The 19,568-nt window shown below is 37.5% G+C and overlaps 2 protein-coding genes across 6 annotated transcripts in view; one reads left to right on the top strand and one right to left on the bottom strand.

Annotated features, from left to right (window-relative positions):
* LOC113236016 overlaps positions 1–5,061 on the top strand; it is a 21,335-nt gene extending 16,274 nt beyond the window's left edge. For all 3 annotated transcript variants that reach the window (XM_026471946.1, XM_026471947.1, XM_026471948.1), the window contains one exon: positions 4,732–5,061. In XM_026471946.1, coding sequence (XP_026327731.1) covers positions 4,732–4,791 — 60 coding nt within the window. In that variant the 3' untranslated portion in view covers positions 4,792–5,061. The remainder of the gene's footprint in view (positions 1–4,731) is intronic.
* Positions 5,062–5,103: 42 nt separating this feature from the next.
* The window catches only part of LOC113236015, a 23,307-nt gene continuing 8,842 nt past the window's right edge, over positions 5,104–19,568 (bottom strand). Inside the window, exons 8-13 of one of the 3 annotated variants that reach the window (XM_026471943.1) lie at positions 19,194–19,346; positions 18,357–18,517; positions 9,115–9,239; positions 8,835–8,972; positions 8,116–8,203; positions 5,104–5,479 (exon numbers count right to left, since the gene is read on the bottom strand). In XM_026471943.1, the coding sequence (XP_026327728.1) occupies positions 5,329–5,479; positions 8,116–8,203; positions 8,835–8,972; positions 9,115–9,239; positions 18,357–18,517; positions 19,194–19,346 (816 nt within the window). In that variant the 3' untranslated portion in view covers positions 5,104–5,328. Of the gene's footprint in view, positions 5,480–8,115; positions 8,204–8,662; positions 8,704–8,834; positions 8,973–9,114; positions 9,240–14,695; positions 17,283–18,356; positions 18,518–19,193; positions 19,347–19,568 lie in introns of those variants that run through there. The other 2 variants (XM_026471944.1, XM_026471945.1) reach the window with 2 other exon arrangements.

Below are 19,568 nucleotides of genomic sequence, written 5' to 3'. Positions count from 1 at the left end.
GTTCTAATAACACAGGTCCTATTTCTCCTGACGCAACGCCTTCAGATGTTCCTGGTTCTGGAGGTGACCAAGACACATCTTCTGTAGAAAATAAAAACTTAGACACACCATCAGATGGCCCACTAAATTACGCGATGGAAAGGCAAGATAGTGCTGAAGTAGAACTCCCCAGGGAGGGCGGTACGCCGCCGAAGACAGTACATATAAATTACAAAGAAAACTTTGTACTTGAAGACAAAGGACCTTTTTCCGGCAGTGAAGGCAACACAGCGGACAAAACCTCTCCTGACAGCACACCCGTAGACTCTAGTAACAAAGATCTAGCGTCTTCTGATGTGGAGAACAAAAATCTTGATGATCCTCGGGGAGGGCCAAAAAATTATGCAATGAACAGGCAAGATAGTGCAGAAGTAGAACTACCAGGTAAAGATGGTGCGCCACCAAAAACGGTACACATAAACTACCAAGAAAACTTTGCCCTTAAAGATACAGGTGCACCTTCCGGTGGTGGCAATAATCCACCTTCAGACATAACATCTGACAATGCACATACGGACTCTAATAACAAAGACCCAGCTTCTGATATGGACAACAGAGGTCTTGACAACCCATCTCAAGGCCCTCTGAACTACGCTATGGAAAGACAAGACAGTGCTGAAGTAGAACTTCCTGGGAAAGATGGAGCGCCGCCAAAGACGGTACATATAAAGTACAAGGAAAACTTTGCACTTGATGGCAAAGGATCCCCTTCAGGTGGTGGAAGCAATCCATCTTCAGACGAAACATCTCCTAATAGCATACCTGCAGACTCTAGTGACAAAGATCTAGCGTCTTCTGATGTGGAGAACAAAAATCTTGATGATCCTCGAGGAGGGCCAAAAAATTATGCAATGAACAGGCAAGATAGTGCAGAAGTGGAACTACCAGGAAAAGATGGTGCGCCACCAAAAACGGTACACATAAACTACCAAGAAAACTTTACCCTTAAAGATACAGGTGCATCTTCCGGTGGTGGAAATGCTCCACCATCAGACAAAACATCTTCTGACACCGCACATACGGACTCTAATGACAAAAACCCAGCTTCTTCTGACATGGAGAACAGAGCTCTTGACAACCCTTCTCAAGGTCCGCTGAACTACGCTATGGAAAGACAAGACAGTGCTGAAGTAGAACTCCCTGGGGAAGGTGGAGCGTCGCCAAAGACAGTACATATAAAGTACAAGGAAAACTTTGCACTTGATGACAAAGGATCTCCTTCAGGTGGTGGAAGCAATCCATCTTCAGACATAACGTCTCCTAATAGCGTACCTGCAGACTCTAGTAACAAAAACCCAACCTCTTCTGACGTAGAGAACAGACATTTTGGTGATCCTCGGGAAGGGCCACAAAGTTACGCAATGAACAGGCAAGATAGTGCAGAAGTGGAACTACCTGGTGAAGGTGGTGCACCACCAAAAACAGTACATATAAACTATCAAGAAAACTTTGCCCTAAAAAATACGGGAGCACCTTCCGGTGGTGGAAATAATCCACCTTCAGACAAAATATCTCCTGACAACACACAATCAGACACTAATAACAAAGAATCTGCCTCTTCTGACGTGGAAAACAAAAATCTTGATGGTCCTTCTAAAGGCCCACTTAATTATGCAATGAAAAGACAAGATAGCGCAGAAGTGGAACTCCCTAGGGAGGGTGGTGCGCCGCCAAAGATTGTACATATAAATCATAAGGAAAACTTTGTACTTGAAGATAAAGGACCTTCTTCGGGTGGTGAAGGCAATACACCAGACAAAACCTCTCCTGACAGCACACTCGCAGACTCTAGTAACAAAGATCTAGCGTCTTCTGATGGGGAGAACAAAAATCTTAATGATCCTCGGGGAGGGCCAAAAAATTACGCAATGAACAGGCAAGATAGTGCAGAAGTGGAACTACCTGGTAAGGGTGGTGCGCCACCAAAAACGGTACATATAAACTACAAAGAAAATTTTGTACTTGACGACAAAGGGCCTTCTTCGGGTGGCGAAGGCAATACAGCAGACAAAACCTCTCCTGACAGCACACATGTAGACTCTAGTAAGAAAGATCCAGCATCTTCTGATGTGGGGAACAAAAACCTTGAGGATCCTCGGGTAGGGCCAAAAAATTACGCAATGAACAGGCAAGATAGTGCAGAAGTGGAACTTCCTGGAGAAGGTGGTGAACCACCAAAAGTCGTACATATTAACTATAATGAAAATTTTAAGCTTGACGACAAAAAAGGAGCACCTTTAAGTGGAGGAGAGAACGCGCTTCCTTCTGCAGCGGAAAATTCATTTATTGAAAGTAGACAAGAAAACGCTTCTGACAGTCATGGTACTGGTAAAATAATAAAATCTCCACACAAAGACGAAATTGAACCCACAGACAAAGTTATTTTACGAAAAAGTGCTAACCTTACAAAATATACTGTAAGTCACACTAATCTTAAAGCTACTAATTTACTACCCTAGTATTGAAACACTAATCTATAATACTTACTAACAAATAAAGTGGTATGTTCAAAAAACTAACTATGAAAAGTATAGTAAAAAAATTAGTTAAAATAACCGAGTCTAAGTAGAAGAATCAAGTAATGTTCGTAGTCATCATTGTATTAAATATTAATTTATGTTTTAACAATTTGGTTTCTTTCTATGATCCCTACTATCCAAACAACTCTGTTTTCCATGTGTACCTTGTTCAGTTAAAATAAAATGCTAACTTTCATAACATACTGTGGGCTCTCTGTTAATTACCTCGATCACAACCTTTTAAGCCGGGTACTCACAAGCGAGCTGTAACCGTAACCGTTGCAGGTTATGTTACCAAAAATCATAGTGTGTAATGTATACGTTTTTCGCGAGCTTGACGCGAACGTGTACGGTTCACTGTGAGCCGATCATAACCAATTCTGGCGAGTGAGTAGCGCGAGACTGTTTCACGCGTACACACTAGAACCTACTTACTGCACCTGTCATGTTACAGTGACAGCTCACTAATGAGTACCCGGCTTTATACACTTAATTCATTTAGATTTGACGGTAGTAAAAAAGAATTAATGCAACCAATGTAACTATCAGTCAAGAAAGTATACGCCGTCGGCGGCGCGCGCTGCGTGGCCCTGGGTCTCCGAGAAATGTAAAAAACATTAAAGATACAATCTTTCTTTAACTTCTGTTCATTGACTTATTCTGTAGATATAATACGACACTTGAATACGTTTACAAACACGTACGAATAATAAGATTCTTCAGTTCGGAAATAACGCGAATATAAAAAAAACAAAAGCAGTCAAGTTTACTACAATTTAAAAATTTATAGACATAAGAGATACCTATTGCCATGGGAGGGCCTAAACTAATTTGAAGGCCAGTGCTGAAACTTACACCGCCTACGTGCGAGCAAATTGAAAAACACGATCTCAATATTAAATATAAATTTTCTTTGTTAAATTATGGCGCGGATATGATTTACTATGGCTACACTAACTGTCAGTGTTTTAAACTTTTCAGACGTGTAGATGTCAAGCAAAATCTACAATAGTATTTGAATTTAGTTGCTTTGCTTGTGATATTTCATATGGCTTTGCTTTGAATTTCAAAATTGTATTGTTTTGTGAATCGCTTAATATATAGCACATACAAATGTTGCTAGCTTGAAAATGTAAATAATGCTAGCATGGCAAAGTATTAGGTTAGGGCCTGCACAAATGTTACAGTTACAAAATGGGTTGTGTATTCTGTTCATTAGGTGCATTTATCTCCGCTCTCTTAAATTCCCTGGAAAGGTATAATGGCTTAGGTCACAACAACATTAAATTTTCACTTTAGTGTGAGGCCTGACGAGCGTAATTTTGTGAGTTGTGAGTTGCGCAGTTTGCGCTGCATTCGGTTTCATATAAAAGCACGGTTTGTTTCACACGACGATGCAAAATGAGTTATCTGCCGACTCACGGGCGTAATGACGACTGACTTTCGACGGTCGCATCGTGTGTCGGGCTGGCGCGGGTGGAGGTAGAGGTGAGGGAAGGGGTCACTTTGATATAGGATAGGATGCGCGTTTCTTGCGAAAATGTTCGATACGGAAAAATCACCAAGGTTGAACAACGTCCATGTTTATGGAACTTATCACAAAAATCATATAACAAACTGATCTGGATGTTCTATTGATATACTTGTATATAATATATGAAACTGCCCACACTTTAATCGTTTCATATTGAGTGGATGTACCCAGCTTCTTTTTCATTTTCGAACATCATCTTCTAATACTTCATAAATGCATAGTATTTTTAATGGATCCATTACACTATTACGACACAAACGTCCCGTATAAACGCTTAAAAGCAACTGAATGAAATACTTTCGTCTGGCGCTCCAACTGAATTTCGATAGAGCGCAAAATAAACACAACTCACAAAATTACCCTCGTCTGGCCTCACACTTAAGCGACTGTTTGGTTACCACTGAGTCATCTTATTTTATTTACAGAATGACTTTATGTACAATATGTGCAATGTTAATATGTTGTCTTATGTTCACAATTCTATCTGTACTAGTAATGGGTATTGGCATTGGATTCCACTACTGCTTTGTGCAACAGAGCGTTAGCAAGTTGCGTATGTTTCACATATTGTTAACGTCGATATATTTAGTAGTTTTCTGTCGTAAAACCAGGACAAAAAAATTTTTTAACTGTTTATAGCTAGTAAAGATGGCGCTGCCCGTTCCGGACCAGAAAGACCAGAAAGTGAAGTACCCGTGATGCGCTCCGTCAACTCTGCACACAAGAATGAGTTCCTTCACCGCATGACACGTGAAGCTACCGAACCACCTCTTACTAACGCAAGAATAAACATAAGTAATATTTTCGAAGACTTAAAATTGAGTGTCGGTAAACAAAATTTATCAATTGCACAAAATTTCAACACGCATAACCTAAACCTTGGGTTTAATTTTACAAAGTTTCCGTTAGGATTGTAAAATACAATAGTGCCTGTAACGTTGTGTTCGTCTGTGATAAATCAAATAAACTCTTATTATAACGATGCTTTTTATTCGTTAAAAAAATTTCATTATAGTTTAAGTACCTAAAAAATGTAGAACGTAACTAGCTAATATTTTAATGTATACATTGTAAATCCTGCGCTGTAAGTCCATGAATTTTAAACAGACATAGCTGGAAATTTTGGAAGACAATAAAAAACAGCAGACTATAACAGATGGATGTTGCACAAATAAGTATCAACTCTCTTTCAAATGCTAGAAACAGATTGCGTCTCAGTAGTTACGTCGCGTATTTCTAAATTGGTTCATACTCTGAGGAGTTTCGTAAGGGCCTGAAGAAGGGTGCATTAGTAGCATTGGTGTTTTGTCGAGACCGGCGGAACCGCCCGATGAGTCTGCGCGCCAGCTCTTGCTCATGCGGAGATAAATCAGGTGCTCTTGGCATCCTACAAAATAAAATAATTGTGTTTTCAATAAGTGGGTAAATGTAGTACTAAATCGTAAAGTTTGTGCATCATTGTTGTCCGTCAAAATAGTGTTGACTTTGAATTTTTTCGAGAGAAAACAGTGCGCAGCAATAGGACGCAAGTCATAATTGAATCACCACCGCACGGCATAACGGCTACACTCAGGCTGGTAGATGCTGAGGTCGAGTCCCCACCAGGAGGAACAGTGGGTAGAGACTAGTGAAATAGGCCAACTTCTTAATGCTCTGGCCACAAAGAGATATACACTGAATTCGAAATTTCTTTTACGTTGCTTCTGTAACCATCTCGGCGGTTTAGGACCACAATGAGGAATGATAAAGTCTTCAAATAACCACTTCTATAAATGACCACTTCTTGAAATGACCATTTTATTTTTTAATTATAAATTGGTTTTTTACTATCTTTAGCCCCTTTCGCCGGTTTATATCCAGATTATCTAAAAAATTAAAATTAAATGTTTGAAATATTTTTTTTAATTTGCCCATTTTTGTCAAATGGTGGCCAAGTCCAGTTGTGATGAATAGAATAGAATGGAATAGACATTTATTGCAACGCCACAACACGTAGATACAAAAAAAAACAAAAATTGATAACACAGACAAAAAACAGAAAATAAAAAGAATTATGGATGGACGGAGGGACGTTACCCTCCAGGGCGATAAAAAGCAATATCTAACATATGTATAATAATTTCCAAATCCATAGGAGTACATCTCGGTTATTATCTCGATTTACCAATGAGGTCAACGAGTACTTGAATGACAGGCAATAGAGAATAGATGAGAGAAGAATAGAGCTTGTTGTCTTTATTGATTTTAGCAATGCATTCGCCACTTTAAATTACAGCACACTTTACTCTAAACTAGACCAAAATGGAATACAGGGTCCTCTACTTAAATGGTTTCAGAACTATCACAGTAACCGGCGTACATGCCTAAGTGTAGCAGGGGCAGTAAGTGAGAGTAGTGTAACCGAGGAGTTCAATACTAGGTGTCGTGGTGAAATGAATGTTCACTGATACCACGGCGCCGACTCAACCGGCGAAAGGGAAACCCGGGGGGGTTTTACTGGGGTAGGCCCTCCAGTCTGGAGGGAGAGTCCCCACATAAAATCTTTATGGATACCCCTGAGCCCAGGGAGACTCAGGGGTATCCATAAAGATTTCCCCCCGTCAAAAAAAAAAGGTTCAATACTAGGTCCAAATGAGTATTTGACCTACGTCTACGTTAATGACATGATATGAGAATTTTCACCGGCGAGTCGGTATATCAGTTTGCGGATGACATTTGCGTCATTTCGTCACACATTGACATTAACGAGGCACAAAAAATGCTCCAGTACAATTATGATCAATTATGCAAGTGTGCTCACGACGTACGGTTCATTATTAATTCGGACAAAACTAAAATTCTGCTAATACATTCTCGGTACCTAAAATCATCGTCAACACCGACTATCGTGGCACACACGCATCAATGTTTACTTAACTGTAACAATTGCTCCTGTGGCACCTTACAGCTAGTCGATCAACATACTTATCGAGGACTGATTATAGATAAAGAATTTAACTGGAGACCACACATAGATCACGTATGTAACAAACTAAGAGTCTTTGCGGCTAAACTGATTGAAATACAAACTTCCGTATAAGTCACTCAGAATGATTTATATGTCTCTTGCCGACTCCGTAATAAACTATGTTTTATGTAGCTATGGACTCACTTATAAGACTTACTTGAACAATATCTATAAACTGCAGCTATGTTTACTAAAGTTAATCGTTCCTTGCAACGTAAAATCTAAATTTAAGGATAACTATGACAGATTATTTGGTTACTGTACAATTTTAAATGTAGTTGACAAAGCTAAAATGCTATTCGTATGTCTGGAATACCATCTTTTGAAACATAAACTGCGAGAGCGAATGCGCTCTGAACATTTGCGCTCGCTTTCATACATACCAACGTATACTATGCCGGGATACAATAACGTATATGGAATTCTGAACGATCTACCAGTCACAATGCTAAGTAACATTGAGGGTAATGTCAAGAAATGCAAAACTGCTTTAAAGAGACACTATCTTGGTTTGTAGCATAATATCTATAGTAATTATGTGAATGTAGCCATATACTCTACAATTAATTAATATTATAGTGAATTAAATTAATTTAAGTGTCAAGCTTGTTAGCTCATCCCCACTAAGTTAAACCACTAAGTTTATTACCTAGCTACATAGAAGCGTCGTTTTTTTTAAATTTGCTTGAAATTTAATAAATAAAAAAATGGTCAATTCTAGAAGTTGTCAATTCAAGAAGTGGTCAATTCAAGAAATGATCAACTCAAGAAATTGTCAATTTGAGAAGTGGTCCTTTTTAATTGTGGTCATTTCTCATTGTGGCCCTAAACCGCCGAAAGGGTCTGTGTGGCTTGAGCTTATATTAGAATCATTTAAATTGTCTGGATAGTGCTGTAAGAGTTAATTTCGAAATAGAAACTCTACACCACGATAAAGTTCTCTAATTTTTTTCATACTAGCCTAATTGTATGTTCTATCAGACCGGACAGAGATCATGGAAATTGTCTTTACTAACCTTTCCGTTTCTAACATAATAATGGCTGTTTCTGTAGTTTCCATGAATAGATGTTCACCTTCGTTAGGTTTATTTGGCTGGTACACCTCTACAAAGGAAAATGTATACTTAATTACCCATTTATCAATTACAAATGGATTGCCTATGAATTGCATAAAGCACAAAGCTGTTGTTGTAAATTGTATGCCACAAAATAATGGTATGCCACGTTTGAGATGCTTTCATCGCCACTTGGGCTTTCAGTCTCGCTGCATTTCAGCGTTCCAGGAAAAAATATCAAGACTCGGTACGGTCTCGAAAATCCCAGGAAAAATGAGACTTTTGAGACTGTCTTAAAAACACACAGACAGACAAACCCCATTCTTATAGACTAGACATTTAGGCAGTCAAAACATGAAGTTCTTTATCAACACAAATTATAAATAGAAAAATTAATTATGAAAGTTATTTTTAAATTTTTATAGTAGGTACATAAGAAACAAAGGGAGATTATTACAGTTTTAGATAGAGGACCTAATTTTGTTACTACCGTTCTTCAATCCACGAATTACAAAGCTGCACTCTACAGTGTTGCCATGTCCATGTACCCTGAATAAAAAATAACTGATGGTTTAGTAGATTTTTTATACTTTTAAATTAAATTACTTAAGTTTTGAAAGTCCCGATGCTCCCCAAAACGTCAGTCTTGAGTCTCCAAATGCCAAAAAAATGAAACAAACCTAGCATTGGTACGGCTGCATGTGTCATTTGTGACCTGTTGACGGCAACCAGTCGCACAACTGGTGCTAGATTTGGTTGTTCTGGATCTTTCATGGACCGCAGCAAACTATGCGTCTCCGTTGTCGTTCTTGATGACACTAAAATACATAGGTGAAAGATTTTTAACTCGAACAATGCGTTCATTTCGCTATAATACCGTGGTAAAGTAGTTGTTGTGACCTAAAGAGAGTGAAATTGTAACAAATTGATCTAATAATTTGATCCAGGCTGTTAACTTACTTGCAAAGGCCGCCAATTCTTTTTGTGCGTAGTGATAACCCACAGAAATGCCGTAGACCATCATAATTATGATGCCGAACATCAGTAGCATCAGCACAAAAGCACAGCAAGCCCATGTGAGAACTCTGCATACACAAAGGTAGTTAGACCCTGTAGGGTTAACCCATATCGTGTTGATAAATGCAAGAAACTACCTAAAATTTCGTCTCCCTTATTACTGCAGGTACTATCAAAACACGTAAATAATCACATAATCACCAGGATTAATTACCGCTTACCTTTCGAGACAAAATGTGATTGTACAAAATATTGACTGAATAACACCCATTATACGTTACAATTACTGTCTGAAAAAAAAAACTTATTAACTAAAAAAGGATTTTAAGAAAAGTGTTTTAAAAGTCACTGTATTGTTGAGTCTTTCGCTGAGTATACATATACAGTTGCCTTAACCATAGATTTATACCTATATACTAAATCTATGTGCCTTAACCAAATTAAATAAGCCGTATTCACGATATCTATTTCAACAAAAAATTACAATAAAATGACGAAAATAAATGTACGTAGGTAGTTTGTCATATTAGTAAGTAAAAGAATCTTTCAAATCATATCTCAAAGATCTTGCTTCACTAAAAATATAAATATTATCAAATTAATATGTATCTGACTATGTAATATTATGTTGAATCCTAAGCCCAGTTACACGCGGCAGTCGCGAGGCGACCGCCCAGTTACCACGTCTTCATGTACATTAATGGCGAATCTGAATTCTATTAACTATGCAACAACATTTACATCCCTCTGAATAATACAACCGCGCGGTCGCCGCGCGGGCCGCCGCTTAGACCAAATTCAAGCCAGACTCGCCCTCGTGCCCAGGACGCACATTTAAGTTAAAACGTAAGATCTAAACAAATAGAGCGTATTTTGCCATGACAGTTAAGACACACGCAGTCGCTGCGCGGCGCCAGCACGAACACCTCTCTTCAACCGCGCGGCGGCCGCGCGAGGTGAGTGCGATGAAATTCGTGTCGAATAAATGCGCCCTAAGGGTGTTCATAATGGTTCATAATGTACGGTTAAATAAAGGTTCATAATGAACGAAGTCTACCCATGAATACGAACAATTTTATTCTATGGGGACCCCTCTTAATTCCATACTAAAACTACTTTCAAATATATAATCTCGCAGACACTGTAGATTATTATTTCACATAGAAAGTCAAACTAAAGTTCAACGTATCGCACCCTTGGTGCAATAAGGCCACATCGGCAAAATGACAACTGTTTAGGAGAGAGCTTTAAAGATTATAGAAACGAAACTAGTCGACAAGTATTGGTCGAAATAGGAGAGTCATAAATTTTCAAATATACATAATTAGTAGCAATAGAGCTTCTTGTGAAATAGTTCGTCCAGGGAAGTACTTACCTTCTGCCGCCAAGCAGTAATGCGAACATTACTGCTTTCCAGTTTGGAAGGGTAAGGGTGCTGGTAAAATTACATGCGCAAGGGACTGGTCAACTTATGTCTCAGGGTGACTCTGAGTGGCACTGCAACTGTTATGGATAGGCGTGTCGCTTACCACCAGGCGACTTGTTCATCAAATCAAATAGTACATATTATTATTTTTATGACTTTCATGTGATAAAAACACATTTGTCGTTTGATCACATGTGGCTTTATTATATCAATTTGATATACATAATATATCTACTTAGTAGAGTCAAGTTAGCAAAGTTTTGTTCGGAGAATTTATATTACAAATATGAATGAATGAGGTATAATTTACTTATCAAGTTTTTAGGTTTTCGTGATTGCTACACATTGGAAATGAAACTATTTATTCGAATCTAAGTCACACAATCATGACCGTGGGACCTGTATAGAGCCCGAAGCGTTGGTTTGTTATAAAACCAAATATTATTTAGACCCAAAAAAATACGAGGCATGTTTTTAAAGTAAGTACCCCTTTACAATTCGGCCGCTGAAGTGTACATTCTGCGAATGCACAATTGCACACTGTTGGCAAGTCACAGACGCAATAACGGTAACATTCAACCGTATTTATGTTTGTTTATGCGTATTATATATTTATTATATGTTAAAATGCCTCCGCTGATCGAGAATCCTGCCGTCTGTGAAATATGAGCTATGATTCGTTTTCTTAGTGCTAAAGTGGAAGCGGTTAAAATCCATATCAGTGTATGGACTTGGCATGGAAAATACATTATGAGCGATGAAATGGTACAGAAATGGATAGCCCATTTCTTCTTGTCGGCCAATCGATCTTAAGGTCGATTAAGTTTTCATGGCATCAAATGATGGGAACAACTTGATCACCCTCCATACAATACAGTCCCGATGTAGCACCCAGTGACTACCGCGTATTCCTGCATTTAAAGAATCGGATGATTCGGTAGTTAAAGTCACGATAACGATGATGGTGTCAAAACGGCTGTTTTGCAATGGTTTTAGGTCAGACGATAGATTTTACTTTCTTTGACAACCGGATTCTAAGAGTTATGCGATACGATAACTAACTTAACCTTGGTGGAAATTATGCACAAAAATAGATTTAAGTACAAGATTTCATCTAATTATTATTAGTTTTCATCTAATTAAAAACGGCACTTATTTTAAATAACGTAGTTTTATTTCCAACTATATAAATTCTAACTACAAACTATCATTCTCTCTCAAATCTGATGTTTTCCTGTGCAATGACATTATAAAATAAATAATCCTTAGTCAACATCAAAAATATTACTTATAGATATATTGAAGAATTTGTTTAAAATAAGTCTTAACCTGGGGTAAATTTCTGCTATTATTGGTCCGGACCATCTTTTCAGACGTTGCCGTCAGCTTCTCAAAATTTGACTTTGGCTTATGTCGTTAGTTTAATTTAATAACTACGTATTACTTACAAAATCTTTGCATATAAGTAATACTTGAACTGCCTCCATGGCCGAACGGTTAACATTCTGGACTGCCACGCAGAGGTCCCGGGTTCGATTACCGGGTCGGGAGAAATATTTGTATGGCCTATATTTATTTCTCTCGTCAGTTTGGGGGTAATTTGTGGTTGTCTATGTGCATGTCCATGGCACCCGCGATACAGGATATCCCTAGTGCGGGACTATGAGTGTGTGAAAGAAAAGAAAAAATACTTATAAAATCTTTGCACTTATGAATATTTATCATATGCGTAACAAAAGAGCGCGTAAAAAGCAAAACTTTTTTCAGTTTTTGTCTGAGTTTGAATCGGCATCCCTATAAAAAGCTTGTTTTTGCTATAATGCGGTAAAGATGTCCTACAAAACAAAGTGCACTGTTTATTTTATACACCAGACTGAGTCACTTTGTTCTATCAAGCATTAACATTTTACTTAGTAAGGTAATTAACCTACGTAAACAGACAGGCACGGCATAAGTAGACAGAAGTAAGTAAATCGGTACGAAATAAGCAAATTTGAATAAGGCATCACTTAAAAACCGTTGGACAGATTTTGATAAGTTTTAGCTTTTACATAATATTTACTAAACTTGGGCGAAGGTTACTTTACTACATTCTGAAAGCGATTATGATTTGCGATACAAATATCAATGAATTCGTTACGAATCTACTTACGGTAGGTACGTAGGTATTAAAATGCAGCTTGTGTAACAACCGCATCGAAAACAACCTTTATCAGGTTTTTGGGTCACCTAGGTGAAATTTTATAAAGCTTTGAGGTCAAGACCTCAAGTAAACTAATAGCACTAAAACGGCTAATTTGTTAGACTCGTTTTGAAGAACATGAAAATAAATAATGCATAATTATTCAATTTCGCTACTCTTCTTGCTTCTTGCTACAGTACACCATAATTATTGTATATTATCTCATATTAAACCAAGAGACTCTTCACTTTAAATACACACGATACGAAGGAATAAACATACATATTTTTTACGTTTTATGTTAAAATTGTTTCTTTCAGCAGAGATTCAAGAACTAAGAGCCTCGTTGTCGCTACAACTTTTAAGAAAATAATATTTATTCTGTGAAAGATATCGACAATGTGACTGAAGAATAAACAAATTATTTTGCTAGCCACGCGAAGAAGCGATTTGTTTATAGAAACAAGCATATGTATATTTTGTAAGAGTGGCAAAGGAAAATATATCATGACAAAAGTAACAGGAGAAAATAATTACCGCACAAATTTATAGTATTAACTATATCGAAACACAGTTATAGTACATTAGTACATATTTTGCTATCTGTGATATGAATGTAGTGTTAAAAGTAATAACGCAAAATGTACATGTAAAATGTCCTGAATATGACAATATAGTGCAAAGAGTATAAAAAGACGTTTTAAAAAGAATGTACAGACCAGTGATGATAATACCTTTGTGATCTTTATTTATTTCATTATCGTGAAAGTGGTATACTCTTTGCTTTTCTCTTTGATATCAATAGACAAGAAAAAAGGGTAGAAATCAATAAGATCATTGGTAGAAATCGTAGATGATGGGAAAAAAATAAAAGAATAAAGGTAGAAATAGGTACTTTGTTATATTGCGTCATTAGCGCCACACACCGGCTGGTAAGTGAATCTTTTATTTAGGCGCCCAACGATATAGCGTACGCGTATTTCCTATTGACATAGATTTATCTAAATCTATGCCTATTGATGATAACTGACTTAAGATTCTAGTATAGATTGTCACATGTATCGTATGTAATAGTAAAGTCTGAGTTTCTCGAAACTTATAAACGAAATTGAATATGAATTTTATCATAAGCTTGTTGGTGAAGGAAAACATGCGTAGTGGCCGTGATAAAGGAAAACATTGTTATGAAACCTGCATGTCGAAGAAAATTCACAACCCTCGAAAACTTGTGAAGTTCCCAACCCGCATTGGGCCAGCGTAGAAGACTACGTCCTAAATCCTCGCGTGAGAGGAGACTCGTGCCCAGCAGTGGGACGTACAAATGGGTTGATGGTATGAATCGTATAGCTTTTCATAAAATTTATTGAAGCATTGGTCATGCTTATAATAGATTTTATGGTTAGTAAATTCAGTAAATACACGGGTTGTCTCACTGGGTTCTAATGTCGAATGTCGCCTTTTTCTGCCGGCCCGGTACAACGTCAAGCGATTTATGAAGTCCCTTTACTTAAGTGAAATGAAACTAATTTAAAGCGATTTGAACACTATTTATACATTTATAAAATATTCAAAAGGGCTCGGCAAACCCATGACATCGGTGTTTTTACGAATTTTGGCCTGAATTATCGTTTCGTCGTCTTCGTAGTTTATTGTAGTCTGCCGTTTCATTGTTTATTTCAAAACTATACGCTTTTACACGATAGTTCACATTTCATTGAATAGATTAGGTTATTACAATTCAATAAAAAAATAAAACAGAAAAAGTGACAAATTTTCATCATTTCTTTTCATCACTTTCAAGGTTTTGTTTTGCACGTTGGTTTCCCGTAATGACCAAATAAATTCACAAGGTTACTAAATTAAATAATTTATTTAACAATACGTATAATAAAAATACAAAATATTTTACAACAGTCTCAGACTTATAAGGCACTAAAAGCACAACCTAAAGTTAAAAAGAAAGATATAGAAATCATACAAAATAATTAATGGTTACTTAAACGTTATGCACCATATTGTTTGTGAATCGACCTGTCAAATCCTACATTACTAATCGAAAATAAGATTTTATTGCTACGCTCTCAAAAATGAAACTGAGATTTTTATAACGATCTTTGACTTTAAAGAAACAATAAGGGGTCTTTAATCGACACGAATTTCATCACGCTCACGCCGCCGCGCTATCGTCGCGCGGACGCCGTTCGGCCGCTGCGTAGACCAAAGACAAGGCAGACTCGCCCGCGCGCCCGGAAAACTCATTTAAGTTAAAACGTAAATGCTAGATAAATAAAGCGTAAAATACGCTTTATTGCCATGGCAGCTGGACGCACGCGGTCGCTGCGCGACGCGTGAGCTGGATGAAGTTCGTGTCGAATAAACGTGCCCTAAATTCGCATACAGATGGCCAGCAGTCGAATAATAAAAATCATAAGCATTATTATAAAACCACATTTAACGGTTCTTAGATGTAAACATGAAAATTACTAATTGTTTCTAGTATTACGTTTTCTACCAAATTGCAATACTGACTTTATAAAATAAATGCATTTTTAAGCGAGCGTAAGTTTTTTTATTACTTGAATATAGACTAAAATAGCAATTGGTTGGTTAACTTGGATGGAGATCGAAAAATGAAATAATATAAATTATACTTAAAAAGCAGTAATAGACGTTTGTAATGTCCTTAAAGTCGCCTTTAAAAAAATAATGGTAAATAAAGTACATTGCAGGTAATATGTTGAATCCGACATGTTAAGAGTTTATTCTATTAAGCACACCACAATAAAGAACCGATTGTCTCAACAGTTTTTTATATCATAGTAGCGTGCAACCAGACAAAATATCTAAGGTAGGGTAACCATACTAGATATTTTAATATTGGTTTACAAAAATCCAGACTAAATCAACGTACATACATTTCTATGAAAGCATATATCTGATGAGAGTGACATACAACCGACATCAAAAAAAGAGTATATAGAATTCACATTTTTAATGATCACGTTCCTTGAGTGAGTTACAAAACTGTATCGACAAAAAAATGTATTATACATCTTTTTACATGCTTTAATATGTAATATTTAATATCGTTATAAAATGGAACACATTCGAAAACTATGCAAGACGTTGACAAGGAAAAGATCAGAGGCATAAAATATATTTCAATTTGTGCGCTGGTCCGTGTAGGGGCATCCCAGTATACAGCCGGCCGTAGGCGGATCTATTTCGTCTATTGCGAATTAAAATGCTATGCAAATAATTAATTAATATTAACAAACAATAAGTGCAGTATACAATATCATTATGCTTCGAGTTCTTAGATTCTTAGCGATATTTGTTTTTACAAACAAAGCAACATTTCTGGTTTATGACAGGTCCCATGGTTGGGACTAATTCACTTATTTGAAAAACAAACATACACGATTTGGATGAAAAAAATAGTTTTACAATATAAAATATGTATGTAATCAAATCGAAAAAAATCCGAAAATCGTCACTTAAATAAAGTTCAGTTAGAGTCGACACTCACTGTATGTACCTCAATAAACATAGAAGATAAACCAGGCCAATAAACGGAAAAAAAATGTAATTTCAATTATTGGCGGTGTGCTTGTTTTGATTATATTTTTTTTATTTATTTATTACCAATCAATTATATAGGTACAGGACAAACAATTATTAAAACATTTAAAAACCACTAACTTTTACTTTCTTGTGTTACGTTTAACAAGCTGCCAATTTGACTGATAACAATTATACAAAATAGTAAATGTAAAAACAATTGTGTGTTCCACAATATACCTAAGGGCTCATTCGTGTGCGGGCACGCGGGTTTTGGCGTCTTCCCTTTCACAGTGTCGAAGCGACTAAAACCGTTCGATCCACACGTCGGAGTTGCTAACAGATACTAGAGGCTAGACCAAGTACTGTGAATTGTACGAGCGGACTGAGCCAATAGATCCACCTATGCGGCGTACGAACCGCCACGCCCGTGCCCGTCTCGACACAAGCGCCAGCGCACGCGGCCGTAAAACACGCGGCCGGTAAACGCAACGAGCATCTACGTACATTTGATTTACACGCACCCGCGCCCGCCGCCACACTGAATAAGGCCTAATAGTAATAAGTGTGCCTGTCGCTTCATGTTTAATATCAAAGTAATAATCCATCTCACTAAGTGACCAATCAAAGACAGTTCAACAACATGTACTCAACACCTATGTACAGAAATATTCAATTTATCCATTCCTTGAAAATCTAGTAAACTCATGGCGATAAATCGTTGAAACGTCGTTCCTCACCGTCCCGCCTATCTGACGTCACTGTTTCCCGTGTAACAAATCCCACAAAGGCAGTTCGGCTAGCGCAGTATGCAGTTCGTGCTGCAGCTGCGAGGCGAGAGCGGGCGCCGCATGCGTGACGGACGACCCGCGTGACCATGCCTCTACTAATGGTGTCAACCCACTCAGTGGTCCTAGTCCTGTCACGTGGAGGTCCATGCCGCTGTCAAATTAAATACGGGTCATTTTTCTTCGCAAAGCAAAAATTTATAAGGACTGACAAGTTGGATTTTTAAAAGTGTCCATTGCTTGTATAGTAATGACACGAATAGTGATAATAAAATGCACCATTTACGTATCATAAGTAACTTCAACATATAATTTTAAATATGTTGTCGGATCAAATATATAATATAAATAACAATGCACACACTCAACATAGTCCCGCACTAGGGAAACTCTGCGTCGCGGGTGCCGTGGACACACAAATAGACAATCGCACTCACGAGAGAATAAATGTAGACCATACAAATATTTCTCCCGGCCCGGGAATCGAACCTGGGACCTCTGCGTGGCAGTTCGGCATGGTAGCCGTTCGGCCACGGAGGCAGCAAATACTGTACTGTGAGGATTAGACCGCAGCTCTTCCATAACTACCTATTAAATTGCAGTATTACAGCAAAAATCAACCCGTCGGGCAAGCGCGACTATAATATCAAATACGCCTTTTTAAGAAAGGTCTGAAGCTGCTACTACTACATGCAGTCGACACTGACTTCAAGCTATTATTTTATTGTTATATTTAAGGAGCTCAGTGTATTTATGTCTGTGGTTTTTGCTGGTGTTGAAATGAAAGATGTTGCTTGTAGTTTATCACTGTATCCAGAACTTTTATTATTCCAAACGCTAACTTAACTATTTATTAAGGAACGCAGTGAAATTTGCGATCAAAAATGGAAACAAAGGTGCTATTACGAAATAAAATATTTTAAGAATTGTGCAAATTACATAAATCTGCCGAGAAAAGTTTCACCAATCGTGTTTCTTCTTTAACAATCAGTTGATTAAACCCTTAAGTAATCGTTACCTTTTGCCGTTACTACTAAAAAAACCATATATTTTTATCAGAATGTCAACAGCTATACTTTCTCAGACTACAATCTGTCTGCCTGACAGTGAAACTGATTATATTAGATGTTGTGCCCGTGCTCTACGTTGAAAAGTTAATCTAACACTAAAGGCGACACCGCTATCCCTCTCTTGCATGATAGATTCAAATAGAGATTGAACAACTTACTCGCAATGTTGCAGTCTTAAGTCATCGAGTTGCGCGTAAGGCTCCCACCTGGCGAGGCCTATGGTGAGAGCCAGATGCAGTGCGTTGGAATTGAAACTAGCTACCAGTCTGCCTGTGCACGATGTTCCCATCGCCTTGATCCGGTAATCATCATAGCCGATCTGAAGAATGACCCCAAAATAAAGTTATAGTTCTACAATTCTAATATTTTGCACATATTTTTCGCTTTAAACAAAAAGGTAATTTAATTCACTCTATTTGTATTACTTCACTTCATACATACCATGCTTAGCTTACACTTCTGTGTGGAAAGACAAATTACAAATTCTTTACACATCGCAGTAGTATACAAGTTACAAGTTGCAGGAAGAAGAGACGCAAAGCAGCGCTGTTTCTGGGTAGATAGAGCCATCTTTATGATTTAAGTATATTTTATGTTACGGACAGCAGGCGCGAGTCAGACGGACTACATGTCGCAAGTAATTTCGCAAGCTTTGATTGGTCGGGAGCACCCGTGGCGCATTAACTAGGTCGGTACGATGTGGGAGACACCGTATCGTTACAATAGTAGGAATCCTACAGGAATCCAATTAGCCCGGTAAGACAATAAGGACAATAAGACAAGCAGTAGATAATTAAAAATGTAATTGTGAATAAGTTACAAAGTATAGAGTCCACTTACCATCGAGTTCAATAAAACCAGGCGAAAAGGACTTTTATTGAAAAATACCTTGTAGAGAACGCTGCAGTATACTTCATTCGTATCTCAAGTTTCAGTAACCACTTACCACCAGGTGGGCCGTTAATATATTTACTGTACTATAAAAAACAACATACTTGTAAATCCTTAATCTTGAGAGTAACATGGAAACTAGTCTTCATCGGGTCAGGTCTAGTCACGCTCACGTCGTTTATACGATTTATTGTGGCCAGGTTTTTCACCCACCCCGTGTCTGTTTCGAATTTGCCTATGAAAGATATTGAGCCTATCTGAAACAAAACAGTCGATTTGGCCGTTTAGGTCTGAGTGCTATATCTTTGTGGCACCTTCTCAATCAGATATAGCAAGTTTAATACCGTAATAACTTAAGATGTCTAAAATCTCATGTTCCTTAATACATTAAACCCATAATAATATGAAAAGGTACCTGGAACGTGATAATAATAATTTATTAGGCAAACCAAAATATTGCACTGGAAAGTATTATACAT

Source organism: Hyposmocoma kahamanoa, unplaced genomic scaffold, assembly GCF_003589595.1.
Source record: "Hyposmocoma kahamanoa isolate Upper Pololo Valley unplaced genomic scaffold, ASM358959v1 88, whole genome shotgun sequence".
NCBI classification, from domain to species: Eukaryota; Metazoa; Arthropoda; class Insecta; order Lepidoptera; family Cosmopterigidae; genus Hyposmocoma; species Hyposmocoma kahamanoa.
Note: the sequence above shows the minus strand (reverse complement) of the source record. Positions and strands in the feature narration are given on the sequence as shown.